General features: G+C 34.0%; 1 protein-coding gene across 2 annotated transcripts in view; it reads left to right on the forward strand.

Moving 5' to 3' along the window:
- LOC143249771 (diacylglycerol kinase beta-like) overlaps nt 1–22,427 on the forward strand; it is a 243,099-nt gene that overhangs the window by 210,300 nt on the left and 10,372 nt on the right. For both annotated transcript variants that reach the window (XM_076500158.1, XM_076500159.1), the window contains exons 14-22: nt 3,135–3,233; nt 4,351–4,440; nt 5,917–6,011; nt 7,011–7,085; nt 10,348–10,433; nt 12,639–12,728; nt 13,923–14,086; nt 14,484–14,548; nt 19,714–19,804. In XM_076500158.1, coding sequence (XP_076356273.1) covers nt 3,135–3,233; nt 4,351–4,440; nt 5,917–6,011; nt 7,011–7,085; nt 10,348–10,433; nt 12,639–12,728; nt 13,923–14,086; nt 14,484–14,548; nt 19,714–19,804 — 855 coding nt within the window. The remainder of the gene's footprint in view (nt 1–3,134; nt 3,234–4,350; nt 4,441–5,916; nt 6,012–7,010; nt 7,086–10,347; nt 10,434–12,638; nt 12,729–13,922; nt 14,087–14,483; nt 14,549–19,713; nt 19,805–22,427) is intronic.

Here is a 22,427-nt window from a genome sequence, read left to right on the forward strand (position 1 = left end):
TGATCATAATTTTTTTCAATATACCGTATTTTGCGCCTAATAAGCCGAATTTCTGGCCCTAAATTTTGGACCTGATTTTTGGGGGTCGGCTTATTGGCCGATCACCAGCTTTGGACCAAAAAATACCGAAGACCAAAATCGGCCCTAAAATCATACCTTTGATCTCACAGTTACGACAGAGTTATTTCAGTTGAATAAACTTTATTTATTAATAGAAAAAGGTCTATACATTACGAATGACATGTATTCATAGAAATAACAAAATTCATAAAAAATATACACTTTAATCTCAGAAATTTATTAAAATCCATCAAATTCATCATCTTCATCGTCAGAAGCACCAAATAATAGATTCCAATCCTCGGCAGAGACCTGGTCGTCGTACGGGTCATTCTCTGGTATTATTAGCTGAGTGAGTGGAATGTTGTCTTCCTCGTCGTCGTCCAACCACAACATATCATCTTCCGTTCCATTTGAGATGCTGCATTTTTTAAATGACTTCTCCACAGGTTAAACACTAATATCGTCCCACAATGACACGACCCACACGCAGACGGTAGCGAGTGATGCAGCGCGCATATTTTCGGCAGCAGTAACACTTTCATTGCCGGAAACCATCCACTCATTCCAGCATTGACGGAGCCTGTCTTTAAAAGTTTTATTTAAACACACATCTAAGGGCTGTATCACAGATGTCAGCCCACCGGGAATAACTGCAATATCGGTATTGCATCTTTTGATCGCGGCTTTAACGTTTTCACACAGGTGGGACTTAAACATATCCCAAACGAGCAGAGATCTAGATTTCATCAGTCCGCCAGGACGACGCGCCCACACTTCGTTAATCCACTTGATGCATCCTTCGTCATCCATCCATCCGTTTTCTTGTACATGGACGATCACTCCTTTCGGAACTTTCTTCTTCTTAGGAAATGCTTTTCTTTTGAAAATTACCATAGGCGGTAATTTTGTCCCATCAGCAAAGCATGTTAAGACTACAGTGAAACGTTGTTTCTCGTGGCCCGTTGTATTAACCCAAACGGTTTTCTCGCCAGTTTTGTTAACGGTTTTGTTTCCAACCATATCGAAAACGATCGGAGTCTCGTCCATATTCCCAATCATTTGTAGAGGGTAGTTGTGTTTTTGGCGATGATGAATGATAAATTTCTGGACAAAGCACGTTAAGACTACAGTGAAACGTTGTTTCTCGTGGCCCGTTGTCTTAACCCAAACGGTTTTCTCGCCAGTTTTGTTAACGGTTTTGTTTCCAACCATATCGAAAAAAATCGGAGTCTCGTCCATATTCCCAATCATTTGTAGAGGGTAGTTGTGTTTTTGGCGATGATGAATGATAAATTTCTGGAACGAGGTGATTTTATCATCCAAGTCACTTGCCAGTTTCTGCGCGATCTTCGTTTTCTCTCGAAGTACAAGGCTGTGTCGCTTCATGAAGCGGGTACACCAGCTGTTGGTTGCCTTAAAGTCTCTTGAATTTTCTTTATTTCGACCAGCCCACTTTAGTGCAAAAATACGGATCTGGGCACGCGTGACAGTCAGGCCGGTTTTCATTCACCCATGTCGCTACATCTTCTTTCAGTTTCGGTTCCTTTTTCTGGTTACAATTACTTGTTTTCGACATTTCTTTTAGCACACATTCTGCTTTCTTCCATTCACGGACCTGTTTTTCATTCACACAGTAATGACGAGCGACATTCATATTTGAGGTTTTCAAGGCTAGCTCTACTACTTTCAATTTAAAAGCAGTATCATAACGCATTCTTTTTTTTTTGCAGGTGTAGACATCTTTGGCTTTTGACGGTACAATGATAAACTCCCACTACATACCCCTGGTATTTATACCCTGGGTTAGTGATTTTAATTACTGAGTAAAAATTCTGGAATTTCATTGGTTACCTAATTACAGTGAGTGGAGCCAATAACGAATGACATATTGATTCCATCTCTGTCTCAATACGACACGTTCTGCTTTACTACAGAACGCCAATGATCACACACAACATGCATGCTGACGCTGAAACGAGACTAAGAAATCATTTTGAAGAAACTTGTCACTTCTTAAAAATGGCTTCGGCTTATTGGGCGGTAATAAGCAAAAACCCTCATTTTCAGAGCTGAAAATTGGCCTCGGCTTATTCGGCGATTCGGCTTATTAACCGGAAAATACGGTATTTATAATACCGTTCAATATTCATAAATAACTATGATATTAGCTTGCGAGACATTTAACCCGTTCTGATGTTTGGGGTTTTGACGTAATTTAATATCTTGTTGTTCACAATAATATGACTTTGTTATCTTTTTGAAAATCAATATAATAAGAAGTTATATTATCAATATAATAATTTCTCGGTATGGTAAAGTATTCAAGTCTAATCTATTGGAACACTTGGTAAAGAAACCAGTTAATTATAAGTAGAATAGGCTAGCCTATATTTATTTATTTATTTTTCCATCGACAGGAAAAGTTGAAACCATAAAAAATAAATGTGTGAGAAACAGCTGCTACTTTCTTTGACTATGTAAGAAATCCAATTATATTTTAAGTCAAAATATTTAAGATTAATAGAATAAATACATAATAGCACAAATAAATAATAAAAAACACAAGCAACAGAGATGTGTGAAATGTTTTCTACGAATGACTTTAGAGATATGTAAAATTCCGTGTATAAATGACTACAAATATACGTATGATTTCTTTCTTAAATTAAGTAAAAAAGACAAATTTATTTTTACGTCTCTTTCGTCTTTTTAAACTACCCCAATGTCCAATATAGCTTGTTTCCTTACAAGTGTACTCGAATAGCTAATTAATAAATTGTATTTCCACTACAACTCTAACAGTGAACAAAACTATGCATTTTTCGCGGTGACGGAAAACCCACTTGAAGTTAAAAATTTAACCCGAAGATGACCTAAGAAGGTCGAAACGTTGTTCTCTGCATTATTAGTAAAACTGTTAATACCCACACCAGCCGTCCTGAGAAACATTTATATGCATTTTTATCTTAAATCGTTTAAGTAATAGAATAATAACTATTTTCTTAACGATACCACCCAAACGACATAACTCCCTATTTATATCCATGTATACCTTTTCTCCATGTATATAGCTCCACAACCATTGCGCCTCCCAGGTGAAACCTGAATGCAATCTCGGAAAGCACAGAGACCATATCCTGCCTCCAACCTGCATTTGTCCTATTGTTCTTGTGAGTGTTACTAACATTATTACTGTGTTATTACAATTACTGCTACTTAGGCTTCTCAATATAATAATGATGTCAGGTTACATACTAGTTTTTGCTCATCGGTTACAAATTCATTCTTGAAAAATAACCAGTTACATTTAGTTAATCTTCTCGCCGTTGGTTACACTTAGATGTGAAACATTTATTTTGGTGGTATTACTCTTACAACCGAGTAAATAAAAGGTTACACTCTACTGAAAAACATCTGCCCTTCGCAACATCACAAGATAATAAATATAAAACATGGTACCTACAATCATCTGATTAGATAAGTACCTTCTTGAAACTTTTCGTTCATGGATCTTGAGCAGAAGTAAATATCAAACATTTGCTAGTATTTCGTGTCTTTAGTTGAAAGTTTATTGATAAAATGTTCTGTTTCATTAAATCATAAGAAACGTTGTAAGTTAAGTTATTCTACAGTTTAAAATGTGTACGTCATTGATTTTCATTGTAATGTTCTGTCAGTTAGATAAAATGTTCTGCTTCATGAAATCGTTAGAAACGTTGTGAGTTGAAGTTGCGTAAATCATTGATTTTTATTGTGCTATTCACGAGGGCTTTGAAGTATTGTATTTCACTATTCACTTTCTTGTTTTATTATATAATAGCACACAGCATACCTGCTATTTCTTTTATAGCAATAAGGTAAATATGAATTCTTTGTTATCCTAAAAATAAACTTACTTTTATTTTGATGTGTAGGTAAACTATAGTTTTTAGTTGTTCACTTGTTTTATTTCATCATATTATAAATGATACAACTAATCCTGACTACTTTTTGTTTGTTTGTAATTAAGCACAAATATATATATATACACATACATAATGGACAATTTTTCTCAGCCCACTACGGGTATCGAAATTCCGTTTTAGCGTTGTAAGTCCGCAGACATACTGCTGTGCCAGTGGGGGATTGCCTTTTACTCTAACTGAAATGTATAGACTTATAAATATTTTATTTCTTGTATTTTATTACGAAAACGTGGAATTTCTTCTTTAATTTTTCTGTTGTAATGTTATTACATAAAGACCATCTTATTATCTGTATAAACTTATTATTTTCATTATTTGTTAGGAGAGACAACGAAGTGTATCAGGTGGACAAAAGAAAAACTTATCTTGGTCAGATTCTAGCATGGCAACAACAGACAGCAGTCAGAGTGTTGTAAGTTGTTATCAGAATATACCTGTCATATTTACTGTCCCAGCAGTACGTTATTGTGATATCAGAAATATGTACGTCGTGTTTATTGTCAAGGTAGTCAGTTATCGCAATATCGGTATACACACGTCGTATCAACTGTCACATTACTAAGTTGTTGTCATGTCACTGTACACTCATCGTCTGTTGTTATCAGAGTAAGTCGATGTAACATAAGTACATACGTTTTGTGTTTAATGTCAGAGCATTGGGTCAATTAAGTTATTGCACTAGTAATGATAATTCTGCTGATACATCATATATTTCTAAATATACCTATTAATATATATTTATTTATTACATGTCGAAACACATTTGTTAAGCTGAGTTTGTATGATAACGTTCTTATTTATTATAATGGTTAATTTCAATAGCTATCTAAATTCATTAACTTTGATGGCCATTATAGATCTATATAACTTATATAACATACAGTATTAATTATAGTTACCTCCTCTATACATCAGGTGTTTTAGTGGAAATGCTTTTAATGTAAAATTATAATGAAATTTTAAAACATTGTAATGTATCTTTAGTTTTCTGTAAACTTTAACTTGCCTAGAAACCAACTCTTTACCTTTAATAATAGCAGCTTTACTAGAAATAAATTTAATTTAAATTTTAAATCAGAATTATAATTTTTCGTGGTTTTTAAATAAATTAACAATTTGTACTTGGATATGTTATTCGTTTATTTTATTAATTATTCACAAATATTGTATATTTAAATAATTTGTAGAACTGAGTTACAATGCTTGCGGAAACGAAACGTAATACTGATAGAGATAGTTTGTAGTGATTGCGAAATTAAGTTACTACAACAGGAAGATTTTGCTGTAAAACTTTTGGATTTAAAGCTAAAGCGCAAGACTTTTAGGCTTAAGTCGTTATACTTATTGTAGAATCTGTTCTTAATGCTTGCATTATTGATTTCTATTGGCTGTCTAATATAATTGTAACGATCCATAGGTTGAGTAAAATTAAAACAACGGAATATTATCTGAAGTTCAACAGTAATTAGTCAAAAAAATTTAAAATTTGTTATGTAACAGTAGCATGAGTACGAAACTAGCGTTTAAAAAATAACATTTGAAAACCAACAACATAAACTATACCTTAGAAATTGCTACCCGCTTACGTTATTATGATTAAAATGTTACTGACAGGAAAGCGGCTAGACTGATCTTGGTAAATGTGCATCAAGGTAAACCGATATTTACTTTAGATCGTAGCAAACAACATAAAGATTAACATTGCATGAGTTCTTTCTCTGACAATATTTTCCTAAAAGCTAAAGTGCTTGTTTGTTAGAATAGTATTCTTGATTGAAGCAGATATACATAATTTGGTACCACTACAAATTTTAATGTGTGAAATGACTAGCTTCAAATATCTGTTTCTAAAACTGTATTCTTCATTAGTACCTTTTACTTGTTCTAGGGATCGCCAATGTCTTTTCAAATCACCCCACTTCCAGACACACATCCTTTGCTGGTTCTTGTGAACCCTAAAAGCGGTGGAAGACAAGGCATGAGGTACTTCCGACGTAATGCTACAGGGAAACGAATATTATTTTATGGATAGTAAACTGAATTGTAACAATATATATTTAAACTGAAGTTGAGTTGAATGAATTTTATTTGTCACGTGAAAGGGTGAACATTTTCAAACTGGTGAAATTTTAATTCTAAAATTAGTTGTGGTAATGCAATATTTAATAATATAAACAGACGTTCACAGAAACATCTTTATTTAGGTTAACTTTCACCATCACTTCATTGTACATGATTGTGCTCATTCATCACGAACCTTCGGTATCGAAATATCAAATAACTATTCAAAATCATGTATTTCGTCAAACCAAACATGCTCGCCCTTTCTGCCGTGGAGGCGTTATAATGTTACGATCAATCCCACTAATCGTCGGAAAAAGAGTAGTCAAAGAATCGGCGGTGGGTGGTGATGACTAGCTGCCTTCCCTCTAGTTTTATACTGCCAAATTAGGGACAACAAGCGCAGATAACCCGCTAGCTACGGCCAACCTTTGGACTACTCTTTTACCAACGAATAGGGGAATTAACCAATACATTATAACGCCCCCATGGTTGAAAGGAAGAGCATGTTTGGTGTAACGGGGATTCGAACCCGTTACCCTCAAATTTAAAGTCGAGTGCCTTAACCACCTGGCCATGCCGAGCCGTCTTTGAAACTTGAATTGTTCACTAAGTATATTTACATGTTCCCGTACTAGACTTTGAAGCCATCTAGTGGTAGATCGTATATAATAATCTAGGTTCTACCATTAAATGGCTCCAAACTGAAGAAACTTTTTGTTTGTTTAATATTAAGTACAAAGCTACACAATGGCGTATCTGTGTTCTGTCCACCACGGGTATCGAAACACGGTTTTAGTGTTATAAGTCCACAGACATATTACTGTTTCTCTGGGGGGCACATACTAAGATACAAAACCGCATTCATAGTTTTGTGTTACTTCTATTTCTGATAATACAGTACTGTTTGTATTTTTTCAGGATTCTAGGAAAATTCCAGTATTTGTTAAATCCAAGACAAGTATACAACATCACCAAAGGAGGTCCCATGCAAGGGTAAGAAATAGATCACCTATAGTCTTATTCTAAATTATTAAAATAAAATTAAAAACTCTCGAATTTAATTGTTCTTGTAGTGGATCAAAAATAACCTAATTCTTGCTCGAACCACAATTTTTACGGCTTTATTTTCCCTCGTGACCATAATACAGATATTAATAAATCAATCACATATATATACAGAGATGCCAACTATTTCAAATGACTGACCGTTATGATTGTAGACATAGCCTTTTCACAGTTTTTGTCATTTAGATATGCTAGAAACAAGACAATCTGGTGAACGAGGCCTCTTTTTTCCAACTTGTGAACGATCGCATTGGTGTTTCTGTGCCGCTTAGAAAACGAGAAATACCCATCTACGCGAGGACTGATTGGCTGACAAGCACTGATGACGTAACTATGGATTCCCCACGTACCCAGTACGGAAAAGCACAACACTCAAACTATTGGTAGACGTCGGAGATACAAATATTTTTTTATTATTTCAAGCACAAACACGATTATCGCAAGTAGCCATTTGGACTGTCTTTTATTTATTATCAAAATTTATTTGTATCTCACTAGAAATTTTCTTTTTAACCCTTTCAAGCCCTGGGGGAACAATTTATCACTTTATTGTATAGGCTTATATAATCTATAATAATTTGGGAGTTGCAACAAGTCGTAATATTTGTCTATATGAGCGTATAGTCGTAATGTATAAACCAAAATCGCAATGATTACGCTCAAATCGTAATGGTTGGCATCTCTGCATATATGATATTTTGAAATAACTATTTTTCTAAAACAATCTCTTTTATGTTATAGACAAGCATGTTGAACTTATGTTTTAGTTTGAGTTTTGCTTAAGGCTACACGAGGACCATCTGCGTTAACTGTCCCTAATTTAGCAGTGTAAGACTAGAGAGGAGGCAGCTAGTCATCACTACCCATCGCCAACACTTGGGCCACTCTTTTACCAACGAATAGTGGGACTGACCGTCACATCATAACGCCCCCTTCGGCTAAAAGGCGAGCGTGTTTGATGTGATAAGATTTGAACCCCCGACCCTCAGATCACGAGTCGAACCTCTTAACCACCTGGCCTGGTTTTTTATGTACTTTCAAAAATCAAATGTGTCTTTCTGATTTATATTATTGGGAATACCTGCATCATAACACAAATATATTTAAATAAATATATATATTTATTTATTAACATAAATCAAAAAATTAGTTATGTTTCAGGATTTTGTTACACCTCTTATTTTGATTTTGAATTATTTTTTCTAAATTATGTGAACAAATGTTACGTTTATTGTCTGTTATGTTACACTAAGGCGTTTCAAAAAATTTCGCATTTCTTTAGTGATACTACAAAAAGTATTGTAGTCATGTACATAAGCTTCGCAGTTTTAAAGACGTTAATGTTGTTTCGAATTAAGCACAAAGCTACACAATGGGCTATTTGTGCTCTGCCCGCGACGGGTATCGAAACGGGGTTTTTAGCGTTGTAAGTCCGCAGACATACCGCTGAGCCACTGGAGTGCCGGTTTTAAAAAACTGTAACATTTATTTTACTGACACTAGAACATGTATCGCAGTTATTTGCATAAGGCTTTGCACGAAAACCACTGATACTGCTTCTCTGATAATGTATTGCATAATTACCACGAACGCTAAGCAGATAAGATCATACAATATTTACAAAGATTCCTATTTATGTATATAACATTTCAAGTCTAAAACTAATTATTCCATATAACAACAAATCCCAACTTGATATTTGTGTTTAAGTTTACAACCTGTTCATGTAGTATGTTCTAGAATGTCCCAACTAAAATGCATTTCGAAGGGCCCGGCATGGCCAGATGGTTAAGGCGCTCGACTCGTATATAAGGATCGCGGTCCGACTTCTCGTCCCACCAAACATGCTTGCCCTTTCAGCCATGGGGGCGTTATAATGTGACGGTCAATTCCACTATTTGTTGGTAAAAGAGTAGCCTAAGAGCTGGCGGTAGGTCGCGATGATTAGCAGTTTTCTCTCTAGCATATCACTGCTAAATCAGAGACGGCTAGCGCAGATAGCCCTCGTGCAGCTTTACACGAAATTCAAAAACAAACAAACGTTTCTTAAAATAATTAGCTTCATATATTTTTTTTTCATTAATATAGTATACATTTACTGATTATAAAAATACTTTTATTCCGAATAAAATATGCTAAAATGGATACAGATTGCTTTCAAATTATTTTGATCTTCATTCCTTATGTTAACTGCTAGAAAAACAAACTGGGCTCAGCTCCTGTTCCAAACACAAGTTTTTCTTATCTAATTTCTGTTGGCTTTACGTTCTTTGTTCTCTGCACTAAAATACCTTTGAATACAATACTTGTAGTAATGCGTTTTGTTCTTAAGAGTAATTTAGTTTTTGGTCTGAGAGTAGAAATGTTTTATACACATCTGAATACGTATTGTGTATTATCTAGTTCAAAGATATAGTTTACGCATTAGCAATGGAAGAACAACGTTTCATAAAAAGATAGTTATGCATGCTATGAAATATTACACATACGTTATGCTTATGTAGAAAACTTCATATATGAAACCCACTTTCACCGGAGGCGCATAGAGAAACACACCTTTTATTCAGGAAGTTAGGACTTGTTATACAGTGTTTAAAAAATTAGTCTACTGTATACATTAATTACTTTCCTCGCAAATTATCATTGCATCTATGAATTCTCTTTGTCTATTATTCTTTCAACAAACCACGTTGGTAGTTTGATTGTGAGTGTTAATGTGCAAAATCGTGAGATTGTTCTTCTATTTTGCCCACTTCTTGGCCGGCTATATCTCCCGGGCACCACACAAGTAGATAATTGCTTGTAGAGTTTTGTGAAAAGGAATGTTTGTGTGAATAGCTCGTGAAATGTGAAGGATCTTAAAGCAGCCTTTCGTAAAGAAATAGTGACATCAATAAACATTATTTAGAGCAGATAATACTGACAGTTGATTCTTTTTGGTAGACGTTTGATACACCGTCCACCAAGTTCAAACTTTCTCGAATAAAACTCGTTGTTCTTTAAGATTAGTTATCTTTAAGGTATAGTACATTAAGTACGGAGTTATCCTTGTAATAATGCTGAACTTCGAGGCGTCATGGAAGCACAGATAGCCCATTGTGTTAAGTTTGTGTTTAATTAGAAATAATCAATCGAAACGTCATTAGTTTCTTTCAGGAATACACTTGAAAACACTGACTTACATTTTCAGTTTGCAGTTTTTCAAGGACGTACAAGACTTCAGAGTTCTTTGTTGTGGAGGTGATGGAACTGTTGGCTGGGTATTAGATACTATTGGTGAGTTGCATAGCTCGTGTTATCTATCTATATAGAAATTAAGTTTTAAAACTGTACGCTAACCACTTCAACATGAGTTCCTTAATCTTCAGTTACTTCCTAATGTAGGGCATAGTTGAATATACCAAAGCTCTTAATTGTACACTAATCTCTAAACGATCTGCCATATTGTAAACATCATAGTGAGTTACCTTATGTTATCAACCTATGCAAAATTAAGTTTAGTTGTAGACGACAAAAGTGTATTCTTAATGTTGCTATAATATAGCAATTGCCGATCCTGTAGCCAACAAACAAGACAAAGCCAATTTACAACAATAATTATTCACAAGTTTATTAAATCATAATAAGAATAATTCTACAGTGAAAATATCTATGCAATTAAAAAGCAATATTGACACAATCACAAAAACACACTAAAATTAACCGAACTGGTCAGATTTAATAATTTCTCATTACAATATGCCTTAACAAGCCTAATTTCACCGTCACATACAATTCTAGCTTTTTTTTACATCGTCACCCACAACTCCAACTTTTATTTTAAAATCGTCACCCACAATTCCAAGTTTTCTAAAAGTTCGAGTGTGATGACTTTCGACAGTTGGTTTGGTCTCTGCAGAAGGTACTAACATCACACCACCTTTAGCGACATCTATATATTGTTAAAGTGTTTTAGAAAATTCTAGACTGTAAAAACATCTGTATGTGAATATCATCACATCCTCTCTGGAAAGTTCGATTTTATTAAGTTCGCTGACTTCCGATCTACATTCCGGACAGTTTCAGTACTTGAGGCTTCAGTCTCGAGCGTCCCAGAATGTTCAATAACTGTTCTGTAGCTCGGAAATATTTTATGAGAATTAATCATATTAGTTATGTTAAGGACCAGGTTTATTTGGCTTCCACATTCTAACCGGGTATTAAGTTCAGTTTAACCATTACAGTATTATTATTTATTATTAATACTACTACATAACAAGTGTTACCTACAAACAATGAGCTTACCTGTAAACACGGGTTGTATTCTTATTAGTTACCTCTGAAAATAAAGCAGGATGTGGAAAATAAAGTGGAATATGCAATAACTAGTTACCTACCAAATACCAAATACATTGTTAAAGTGTTTTAGAAAATTCTAGACTGTAAAAACATCTGTATGTGAATATCATCACATCCTCTCTGGAAAGTTCGATTTTATTAAGTTCGCTGACCTCCGATCTACATTCCGGACAGTTTCAGTACTTGAGACTTCAGTCTCGAGCGTCCCAGAATGTTCAATAACTGTTCTGTAGCTCGGAAATATTTTATGAGAATTAATCATATTAGTTATGTTAAGGACCAGGTTTATTTGGCTTCCACATTCTAACCGGGTATTAAGTTCAGTTTAACCATTACAGTATTATTATTTATTATTAATACTACTACATAACAAGTGTTACCTACAAACAATGAGCTTACCTGTAAACACGGGTTGTATTCTTATTAGTTACCTCTGAAAATAAAGCAGGATGTGGAAAATAAAGTGGATTATGCAATAACTAGTTACCTACCAAATACCTTTAGCAATAAACACCATAAGAGGGTTTTCAATACTTTGTTCAGTTTAATATATTAGGTTTAATAAGACAAGAAAGTTTCATGTTCTAATTCTAGTTTACTTAAGAGTCAGAAATCAGAAATTTTCTACAGTCTGTTTTTAACATATTATTTTATATCTAATCAATATCATGGCAAAAGATAACTTTTTTTTCTCACATAGACATATACACTTGTATCATATGACCCGAATGTTTTAAATTAATCACACACGTATTATAAGGACTAAATACGGACATAAGTATATATATATATATATATATAGTCTCCTGTTCGAAAAATCTTGCATAAAGCTGAGTAAGTTGGAGTTACCTACTCGCAAGTTATTTAATAATAAATATTTACTTCAATCGTAAAATTTCAAACTCACGCTGAAACACCTATAGACATATTTTGTATATTTTGGCTGTTTTCCCTAATCGTCTTGTTACCTATGAAAAGATAGTTTTGTTTAACCCCTTCTCTGTCTGTTACATATTATTTACAAGTGGTTAGAAGACATTAGTCATTAAACGATATTATGTTCTAACAGCTGCTTGTAGGAAATGTTTCTTTTATCTTTATCTTTAAATGGTGAAGAACAAATACGTTTTATTCTTTTCTCAGATAAAATGAACCTATTATCACCACCACCCGTTGCCATTCTGCCTTTAGGAACCGGAAATGACTTGGCTAGATGTTTAAGATGGGGACCAGGTATGTATACACTATATCAACTGACAGTCTCGTTACGAACGTTGTGACTTGGGTTGATACTTAAGATAGGCCCAGGTATATGTGTACTCTAATAATTCACAGTCGTATTACGATTTACTAGATGACCAAAGTTGATGGTCAGGTACGTATGTACATTATCAATCCAGTCTCATTACAAAGGCTTCGTAAACCTACAAACACATATCCTGTTTTTAAACCATCTTCACCCCATTCAAAGATGTTATAGCTTTTTAGTGCAAAAGAGAAACTTTACTTGTGTTTAGAAAGGCGAATGGGAGCACAGGCTTTCCAATTTACGTAAAGTTAGTCCATTATTTGTTTGGTGTTACCAAATCAATCCTGCATTCTCGCATTAAAGTTGCATTAAACACTTTACTGCGCTACGACAGTCTCTAAACTTTTAATTTGTTCGTTTGTTTTCTGCAGATTTCTTTGGTGATGGATCCACAGAACAGTTTGATATGTAAAATTCACAATAACTCACGCTAAACATCTATTGAATATCAGCTTGAAAACAATGTTTGACTTTTAATCTCATGAATTAAAACAAGCAGCTCGAAAATATCTCCTAACGGAATACTGACTGAGAGTGAAGAAATGTTGTGAAGAAAAGTTTCATAAAACCAATCGTTAATCATAAAACCAATCGTTAATCATAAAACCAATCGTTAATCGTTCTGTAATGAGCAGAGTAATATTTTCCCTTATAAAAAAAGCGCACAAAATATAACAATTTTCCAGTTTATAAGAGTCACGAATGAGAAAATTTAAAATGTAAATTTCATAATGTTTTTCAGTTGTATAATAAGTCATGATATTAGCTTCTAGGACTAAACCAATAAAGTTACAGACAGTGTTGTTTTCTTCACTTGATAAACGAAACAATTTTTCCTTAGTCAGTTTTGTCTTCTTCACGTGATAAACGAAACAATTTTTCCTTAGTCAGTTTTGTCTTCTTCACGTGATAAACGAAACAATTTTTTTTTAGTCAGTATTGTTTCCTTCACGTGATAAACGAAACGATGCTTCCTTAGTCAGTATTGTTTTCTTCGCGTGACAAACGAAACATGCTTCTTTTATTGAAACTGTTTTGACCCAACAAAAAAGAGGTAGAATAAATAAATATAAATACTAAAGATTAATTTTTTATTCGTTTTCTAATATTTTACACAGGCTACGAAAATGAAAGCTTAGAGAAGATTCTAGAGAAAATAGAGAAGTCGACCACAGTGATGTTGGACCGTTGGAAAATTGATATTATTCCATCAAACGATACACAGGAAAAGGGAGATCCCATTCCATGTAACATCTTTAACAACTATTTTTCCATAGGAGTGGTACGTTTGTTTGACACAAAGTGATAGGTTTTGTTTTTATACAACAATATGAATTACTTGTTGTTTTTTTCGCGGTAAAAGGAAACGAATTATGGACCCGCAGATCTATAGCCAGCATTCTAATTATTGCATCACAGGTGCTTGAGATGACGTTAGTGATAGTAGTTTGATTTCAGTTATTTTAAATATTATACAGTAGTTTCTGTAAGTACTTTAGCAAGAAAGTTCGTATTAATAATCTAATGTAATCTCGGTTTACTTCAGAATTTTTCTCAGTCTTAAAATAATTCACTTTTTAAGGTATTTCTCATTTGTTTCTTGGAAAAGTAAATGTTACATTTATATATAATATATATACCATACTATATCAAACGTTAAAGGTAATAATTTCTATCAGGATGCTTCAATAGCCATAAAGTTTCATCTGGAAAGAGAGAAACATCCAGAGAAGTTCAATAGTAGGTAAGTTTTCTAAGTTAAGCTAGAATTTTGTTAACCAAAAACTCAATAAACATGTTAATAATATTGGGAACAATGTTTATTTATATCAGAATAAATGTTTGGGTCGGAGAATTTCTTTCAGACCCTTTTGCTGTTTTAATCTCTTCACTACCTTTGAAGTGTTGTATTTCCTGGATTGGTTTAATGTGTAGTTTCAGATCCCGTTGTTATCTTAATCTCTTCACTATCTTTGAAGTGTTGTATTTCCTGGATTTGTATAATGTGTTTTTTCAGATCCCGTTGTTATCTTAATCTCTTCACTATCTTTGAAGTGTTGTATTTCCTGGATTGGTTTAAGGTGTGGTTTTAGATCCCGTTGTTATCTTAATCTCTTCACTATCTTTGAAGTATTGTATTTCCTGGATTGGTTTAATGTGTGGTTTCAGATCCCGTTGTTATCTTAATCTCTTCACTGTCTTTGAAGTATTGTATTTCCTGGATTGGTTTAAGGTGTGGTTTCAGATCCCGTTGTTATCTTATTGTTTAACGATCTCGTACTTCGAATATCTCTCTTAGAAGTGAATATGACGTTTACCCACCTCCATAATGATATAACTGGCTGCATTGCTTCATTAAATGATCGAGACTTAGCCCTTGAGTAAATATATAGCTGTTGGACATGCTGTCCTTGGGGTGTCAATTCGCAGTAGCAGAGATATGCTTTTTTCTTAAAATATACAAATCTTTTTTATTTAACTCTCGCTAATAGAAATTAATATAATATACCTATTCCAAGATAGGCACTGTCAAAAATATAATTTACAAGATTCAAACCTTTGATTTCTAACTATGGAATCTTCAAGTAAATATATATTTAAACCTGTTTAAAGTGTTTCAACTTTAAATGTTTTCGTGGTCTTTTCCAGAAAGAAATTAAACATGATATGAGTTAATGTATTTGATAAGTTTAGAAATGTTTTTTTTTTCTGTTGTTAACCACAAAACTACACAATGGTATGTCTCTGTAATGGCCACCATGAGTTTCGAAACTAGAGTTTTTGCTTTATAATTTGCAAATAAAAGGGTTACATCGAAAAAAATTTATCACACTAAGAAATAAATAATGTTGTTTACAACAACAGGATTAAACTACTTTATTCAGATACACTACAACTCATCCTTATTGGTCGTCAGGTTTTCAAATAATTTAGGTTTTCTTTCGTAACTAAACTCCTCGTTATATATATATATATGTGTGTGAATTGTCGTAAATCCACAGGTTTGCTTGTGGCTTGAAAAATAGCCTTTGCTCGAAACGTCACCAAGTAAATAAATTACTATTACAGTGACATAAAAGTGATTTTTCTCTGTATTTCTTTATTTTATCACATTCGCGTTTTTCCACTATTATACACACACACATATCTATACGTGTGTGTGTTTTTCTTATAGCAAAATCACATCGAACTATCTGCTAAGACCACCGAGGGAAATCGAACTGCTGATTTTAGCGCTGTAAATCTGCAGACTTACCGCTGTACTGGCGCGGGGGCATATATATATATATATATATATACACACACACACACACACACACACAATGAAACAAACATATTTTGCTAAATAAAGTGATTAATGTTGTTTTGAATTAAGCACAAAGCTACATAATGAGTTATCTGTGCTCTGCCTACCATGGGTATCGAAACTCGGTTTTTAGTGTTGTAAGTCCATAGACATACTGCTGAGCCACTGGAGGGTAAGTGATTAATAACAATGAAACAATATAAAAATAACTTTAAAATTGTGTTTAGAAACAATTTAACTGTTACTATTGTATTAAAATTATAAATAAAACAACAAACACATAAAGCATAAAAATACCGGTTTCCTGTTCTTCAGGAAGCTATATTATAAAAACTAAGGGGTATCCGGGAAGATGCGAAACCGGTATTTTTATACTTTTGTGTGTTCGTGGTTTTATTTCTTTCCTTTAAATTAACAGTAACAACTAAATAGTTTCTAAAAACAACTTTAAAATAATTTTTATATTGTTTAACTTATATAGATATATATTTAGGTGGGAATTGGGTTTCTAGAAAGTATATAATCGAAACGTTGGACCACTAGAAATTATATAGCCGAAATGATAGAGCAATAGAAAGTAAATTTTAGAAACGCCGTGACAGTTCAATGTGTATAGTTGAAACGACTAGACAAAAAATGGTAGATTTCTGAAACGCAGAGGCAATGTAATGTATATTGCTGAAACGTCGAGACAGTTGGAGGTATATAGCTGAAACACCAGGACAGTAGGAGATATGTAGCTGAAACGCCGAGACAGTTGGAGGTATATAGCTAAAACGCCGAAACGGTAGGAAGTATATAGCTTAAATGCCGAAACAGTGGGAGGTATATAGCTGAAACACCGAGACAGTAGGGGGTATATAGCTGAAACGCCGAGACAGTTGGAGGTATATAGCTGAAACGCCGAGACAGTAGGAGGTATATAGCTGAAACGCCGAAACAGTTGGAGGTATATAGCTTAAATGCCGAAACAGTGGGAGGTATATAGCTGAAACGCCGAGACAGTAGGAGGTATATAGCTGAAACATCGAGACAGTAGGAGGTATATAGCTGAAACGCCGAGACAGTTGGAGGTATATAGCTTAAATGCCGAAACAGTAGGAGGTATATAGCTGAAACGCCGAGACAGTAGGAGGTATATAGCTGAAACGCCGAGACAGTAGAAGGTATATAGCTGAAACGCCGAGACAGTTGAAGGTATACAGCTTAAATGCCGAAACAGAGGGAGGTATATAGCTGAAACGCCGAGACAGTAGAAGGTATGTAGCTGAAACGCCGAGACAGTAGAAGGTATGTAGCTGAAACGCCGAGACAGTAGGAGGTATGTAGCTGAAACGCCGAGACAGTTGGAGGTATATAGCTGAAACGCCGAGACAGTAGGAGGTATGTAGCTGAAACGCCGAGACAGTAGAAGGTATATAGCTGAAACGCCGAGACAGTGGGAGGTATATTGCTTAAATGCCGAAACAGTGAAAGGTATGTAGCTGAAACGCCGAGACAGTAAAAGGTATATAGCTGAAATGCCGAGACAGTTGGAGGTATATAGCTTAATTCCCGAAACAGTGGGAGGTATATAGCTGAAACGCCGAGACAGTAGGAGGTATATAGCTTAAATGCCGAAACAGTGGGAGTTATATGGCTGAAACCCCGAGACAGTGGGAGGTATATAGCTGAAACGCCGAGACAGTGGGAGGTATATAGCTGAAACGCCGAGACAGTAGGAGGTATATAGCTTAATTCCCGAAACAGTGGGAGGTATATAGCTAAAACGCCGAGACAGTAGGAGGTATATAGCTGAAACGCCGAGACAGTAGGAGGTATATAGCTTAAATGCCGAAACATTGGGAGTTATATGGCTGAAACGCCGAAACAGTGGGAGGTATATAGCTGAAACGCCGAGACAGTTGGAGGTATATAGCTGAAACGCCGAGACAGTGGGAGGTATTTTGATTTATCTGAAGTAATATAATATATTATGAATATGCAGAAACAGCTTCACTGTGTGATTGACATGAAATGTCTCTTGAGTACAACGAGTAGAGACTTATTCATAGAAGAGAAAAAAAATGCAACACAGAAGACGAAAGCTCACAAAATATTGTTTCCATGAAACAGGTTGCTATAAAACCTGAAATAACCACAATCCCATTTCACCACGTACCTCTTTAAATACTGTAACCAACCTCGATGTACCATCGGTTTGCTTAAATGTGTACTTAGAAGCAGACATTCACGTAGAAATGAGGAGAATTTAAGAACACGTAGAGCGAATGATTTATCAAAATTGTCTTCGATATCCTTTACATAAGCCTGTTACAATGAAACTGCTGTGTCGTAATCACTGGGTCTACAACTCCATCAATACCCTTTACATAAGCCTGTTACAATGAAACTTCTGTGTCGTAATCACTGGGTTTACAACTCCATCAATACCCTTTACATAAACCTGTTACAATGAAACTGCTGTGTCGTAATCACTGGGTCTACAACTCCATCAATACCCTTTTCACTAGCCTGTTACAATGAAACTTCTGTGTCGTAATCACTGGGTCTACAACTCCATCAATACCCTTTTCACTAGCCTGTTACAATGAAACTTCTGTGTCGTAATCACTGGATCTACAACTCCATCAATACCATTTTCACTAGCCTGTTACAATGAAACTTCTGTGTCGTAATCACTGGGTCTACAACTCCATCAATATCCTTTTCACTAGCCTGTTACAATGAAACTTCTGTGTCGTAATCACTGGGTCTACAACTCCATCAATACCCTTTTCACTAGCCTGTTACAATGAAACTTCTGTGTCGTAATCACTGGATCTACAACCCCATCAATACCCTTTACCTAAGCCTGTTACAATGAAACTTCTGTGTCGTAATCACTGGGTCTACAACTCCATCAATACCCTTTTCACTAGCCTGTTACAATGAAACTTCTGTGTCGTAATCACTGGATCTACAACTCCATCAATATCCTTTTCACTAGCCTATTACAATGAAACTTCTGTGTCGTAATCACTGGATCTACAACTCCATCAATACCCTTTTCACTAGCTTGTTACAATGAAACTACCATGTCGTAAACACAGGATCCATAGTTTAACACGGAATCTGAGAAGTTGTTCTTATGAAGTACGAACGTCCCTTAAAATATATCAATGTAAACTACTTTCATATTTAGAATATACGTAATATTGAGTAAATGCAACTAATCAAAAGTACAAATAGAAGTTTAAGTGATTTTTTTAGAGATACACAGCTGATGTATCAATTGAAGTAAAACCATGTTTATCGAATTATTTATTAAATTTCCTTGTTTTGTAAAGTAAACAAATAAACTATTTTAAGTTAAATAAATTGTAGAAATATAACACTAAAAATATTATTTAAGTGTACATTAGCGTCAAGTAAAACTATAATTACAAGAAACGTTAAGAGAGCTTTTTACTATATAGTTTTAGTGGAACCTATACTTACAGTTTCGCTTTACTCTAATGTTTTGTAAATGTTTTTAACAATTATTGTGATCAAGGTTATATAAAAGTAGTATTTTAAATAATTCAGTTAATATTAATGCATAATAAATATTTTGTTTACAGAATGAAGAACAAGATGTGGTATTTTGAATTCGCAACATCAGAGACATTTTTTGCTACTTGTAAAAACCTACATGAGGATATTGAGATTCTGGTAATGTTAACTGTGTCTTTATACAATCTCTAAATAATCACTTCATATAGTTAGCGCTTGATTTTGCGATTTCTTTTATAGTTTCAACTATATTGCCAGTAAACTTAGAAGATTTTCACAACTTCAGAAAATTTGACAGTTTGAAATGTAAAATCAAGTAAACTCCCCATGTTCTAAAACTAAAATACTTATTAAACTTAAAATTAAAATCAAAAACGTATTACACTTAAAACTAAAACCAAACAACTTATTACACTTAAAACTAAAACCAAACAACTTATTACACTAAAAAACTAAAACCAAACAACTTATTACACTAAAAAACTAAAACCAAACAACTCATTACACCTAAAACTAAAACCAAAATACTGATTACATTTAAAACTAAAACAAAAAACGTATTACACTTAAAACTAAAACTAAACAATCAGAAATGTTAAGCTTTGAGTCCTTATAAATTATTTTTTCAGCAATTATTCAGCTAGAAGGTAAAAACCGATGAGGTGAGATAATAGAAGTATTGGGTATTAAAAATGTTTTCCCTAATTTACGTTGGAGTAAAACGTCCATTTTTAAATCTCTAATTATTCAGACAAAAAAGAGAAGAAAATATTATCAGATTAATAAAAATCTATCACTTATCATGATTTGTAACTAATGAACATGTACAACGATTGTTTAGAACTCAACGTAACATGCCACTGCCGAAGATGCAAATCAGCGCGTTTCACATGTTTAAAGTAAAAGTGGACAATAGCATCCTCATGAGTATATAATGACGAAATATGAGTTGAACTTGATTGCGTAGAGAAAGCTATAGCTAGCGATTTTAAATCTAATCTAGATGTAAGCGATCTTCTCACTGGCTTTCACAAATAATCTTATCAAAAGTGTACAGATTCCAAAACCATAAGTAATGGACTAAAACGATGGATGTCCAGAAACGAGATGATTGAGATGACAAAAACAGAGCCAAATGTATCGGGTCAAAATATTTATTCATTCCGTCGAATACTTCATGGATAAAATCTTTCTAAATAGGACTGAAGGTATTTCTTTGTTTTATAGCACAGATGTATTAGGCTGTCCGTTGTGTCCGCCGCGGGGATCTAACCCCGGATTTTAGCTTTGTAAGTCTTTAAACTTACCTTTGCCCATTGGAGGACCAAAGGTATTTGGCAGCAAATACTATTTCCTGAAAAAAATAGCGTCTAAATGAATCTAGCATTGGAACAAATAATTTGTATAAATCAAGACACATGAACTTCGTTTGTGACCTTTATTCTAAAGCCAAAAGATTAAGAGCTCTATTAAAGACCTGAAACTAGACTGACTAACTCTGGTTAAAGCTCGATGTGAACAATCAGAATGGATTAACAAGTTCCTAAAGAAAGGAAAAAAAAACAAACTTTTTCCTCGCACATGATTGTAACAAAAGATTCTTATTGAACATGTGTTTGTAGAGCGGTCAAAGGGCATTCCAAGAGCTGTGGATACTGTTGAGTGCTTCATGGCGTGTGAAGAAACCTATCACGAGTTATGGAACAAAGACGAGGTGAAAGTTGATACAGGACACACTTTGTTTTGCGACAGTGAGAACACGGGTACAATCCATGATTGCTTTTTGATACGCTGTGTGTCTCCAGATCAATCTGAGATCCTCAGGACCTCAGATACAGATTTTCTTGTCTTTTCCACCTTGTGGCCTTCTGCGTTCGTTCTCAGATTATATTTTTGTTCACAGAAATATTCAGGGAATTTTCACTTTTACTGATATTGGGTGGATGCTCAAAGAAAGAGGATATTAATCAGGCTTCACATATTATCTGTTGGTTTCTTTAAAGACAAAGAAACTTCGTCTGAACTTCACAAATGAACAAATAAAAGAATTGATAGAAGAATTAACAATAAAAGAAAGTAACTAAAACGTAAGTACGTAAATACATAAATAAAACTCTCTTTAACTGTACTGTTATTGTAAATATCATTTTAAAGATAAATATCCTACAAACTTACTTTATAAACTAAATGGATTTATGGGAGTTTTTAATAATAAATCTGGTTTGAAATTTAAGTATCTATATATGCGCATAATGTATATTTGCTGTTTATGTGTATTTATACGCTGTAGTTAAATATCGGCTGTATAATTATGTGAATGCACAAACTAATGCATAAATAAAAATATGTATCGTACAGCGTGAAGATGTAATAAAATTTTTACAGCAAAATATGTGCTTGTTAGTTTTTGGCCATCTAAGATTAACTTTTAAGGAAAATTTTCATGGACCCATAGTTTTCGTAGGCTCTAGGCACTGTGCCTATTGTGCCTGATAAATAATCCGGCCCTATATATATATATATCCGTCATTATTTTGAATATTATAATCAGTGATAAAGAGAAACATTAGAGTATTCCTTTTGTAATATTTTTTTATTATTATTTTTACTGGTAGGTCTCCTACTTAATTTCTTCATTTTACTTTAAATGCTGACATTGAGAAATTGTTACTCCAGATAAAATTAAACCCTTGTTGTGTTTAACTATTTTTCTGCTAAAGTGTATGTTACAAAATAAGAAATACAATTTATAGACTTTAAATAACACATGTTCAACTCTTTA

The sequence above is a fragment of the Tachypleus tridentatus genome, chromosome 4 (assembly GCF_004210375.1).
Source record: "Tachypleus tridentatus isolate NWPU-2018 chromosome 4, ASM421037v1, whole genome shotgun sequence".
Taxonomy (NCBI): domain Eukaryota; kingdom Metazoa; phylum Arthropoda; class Merostomata; order Xiphosura; family Limulidae; genus Tachypleus; species Tachypleus tridentatus.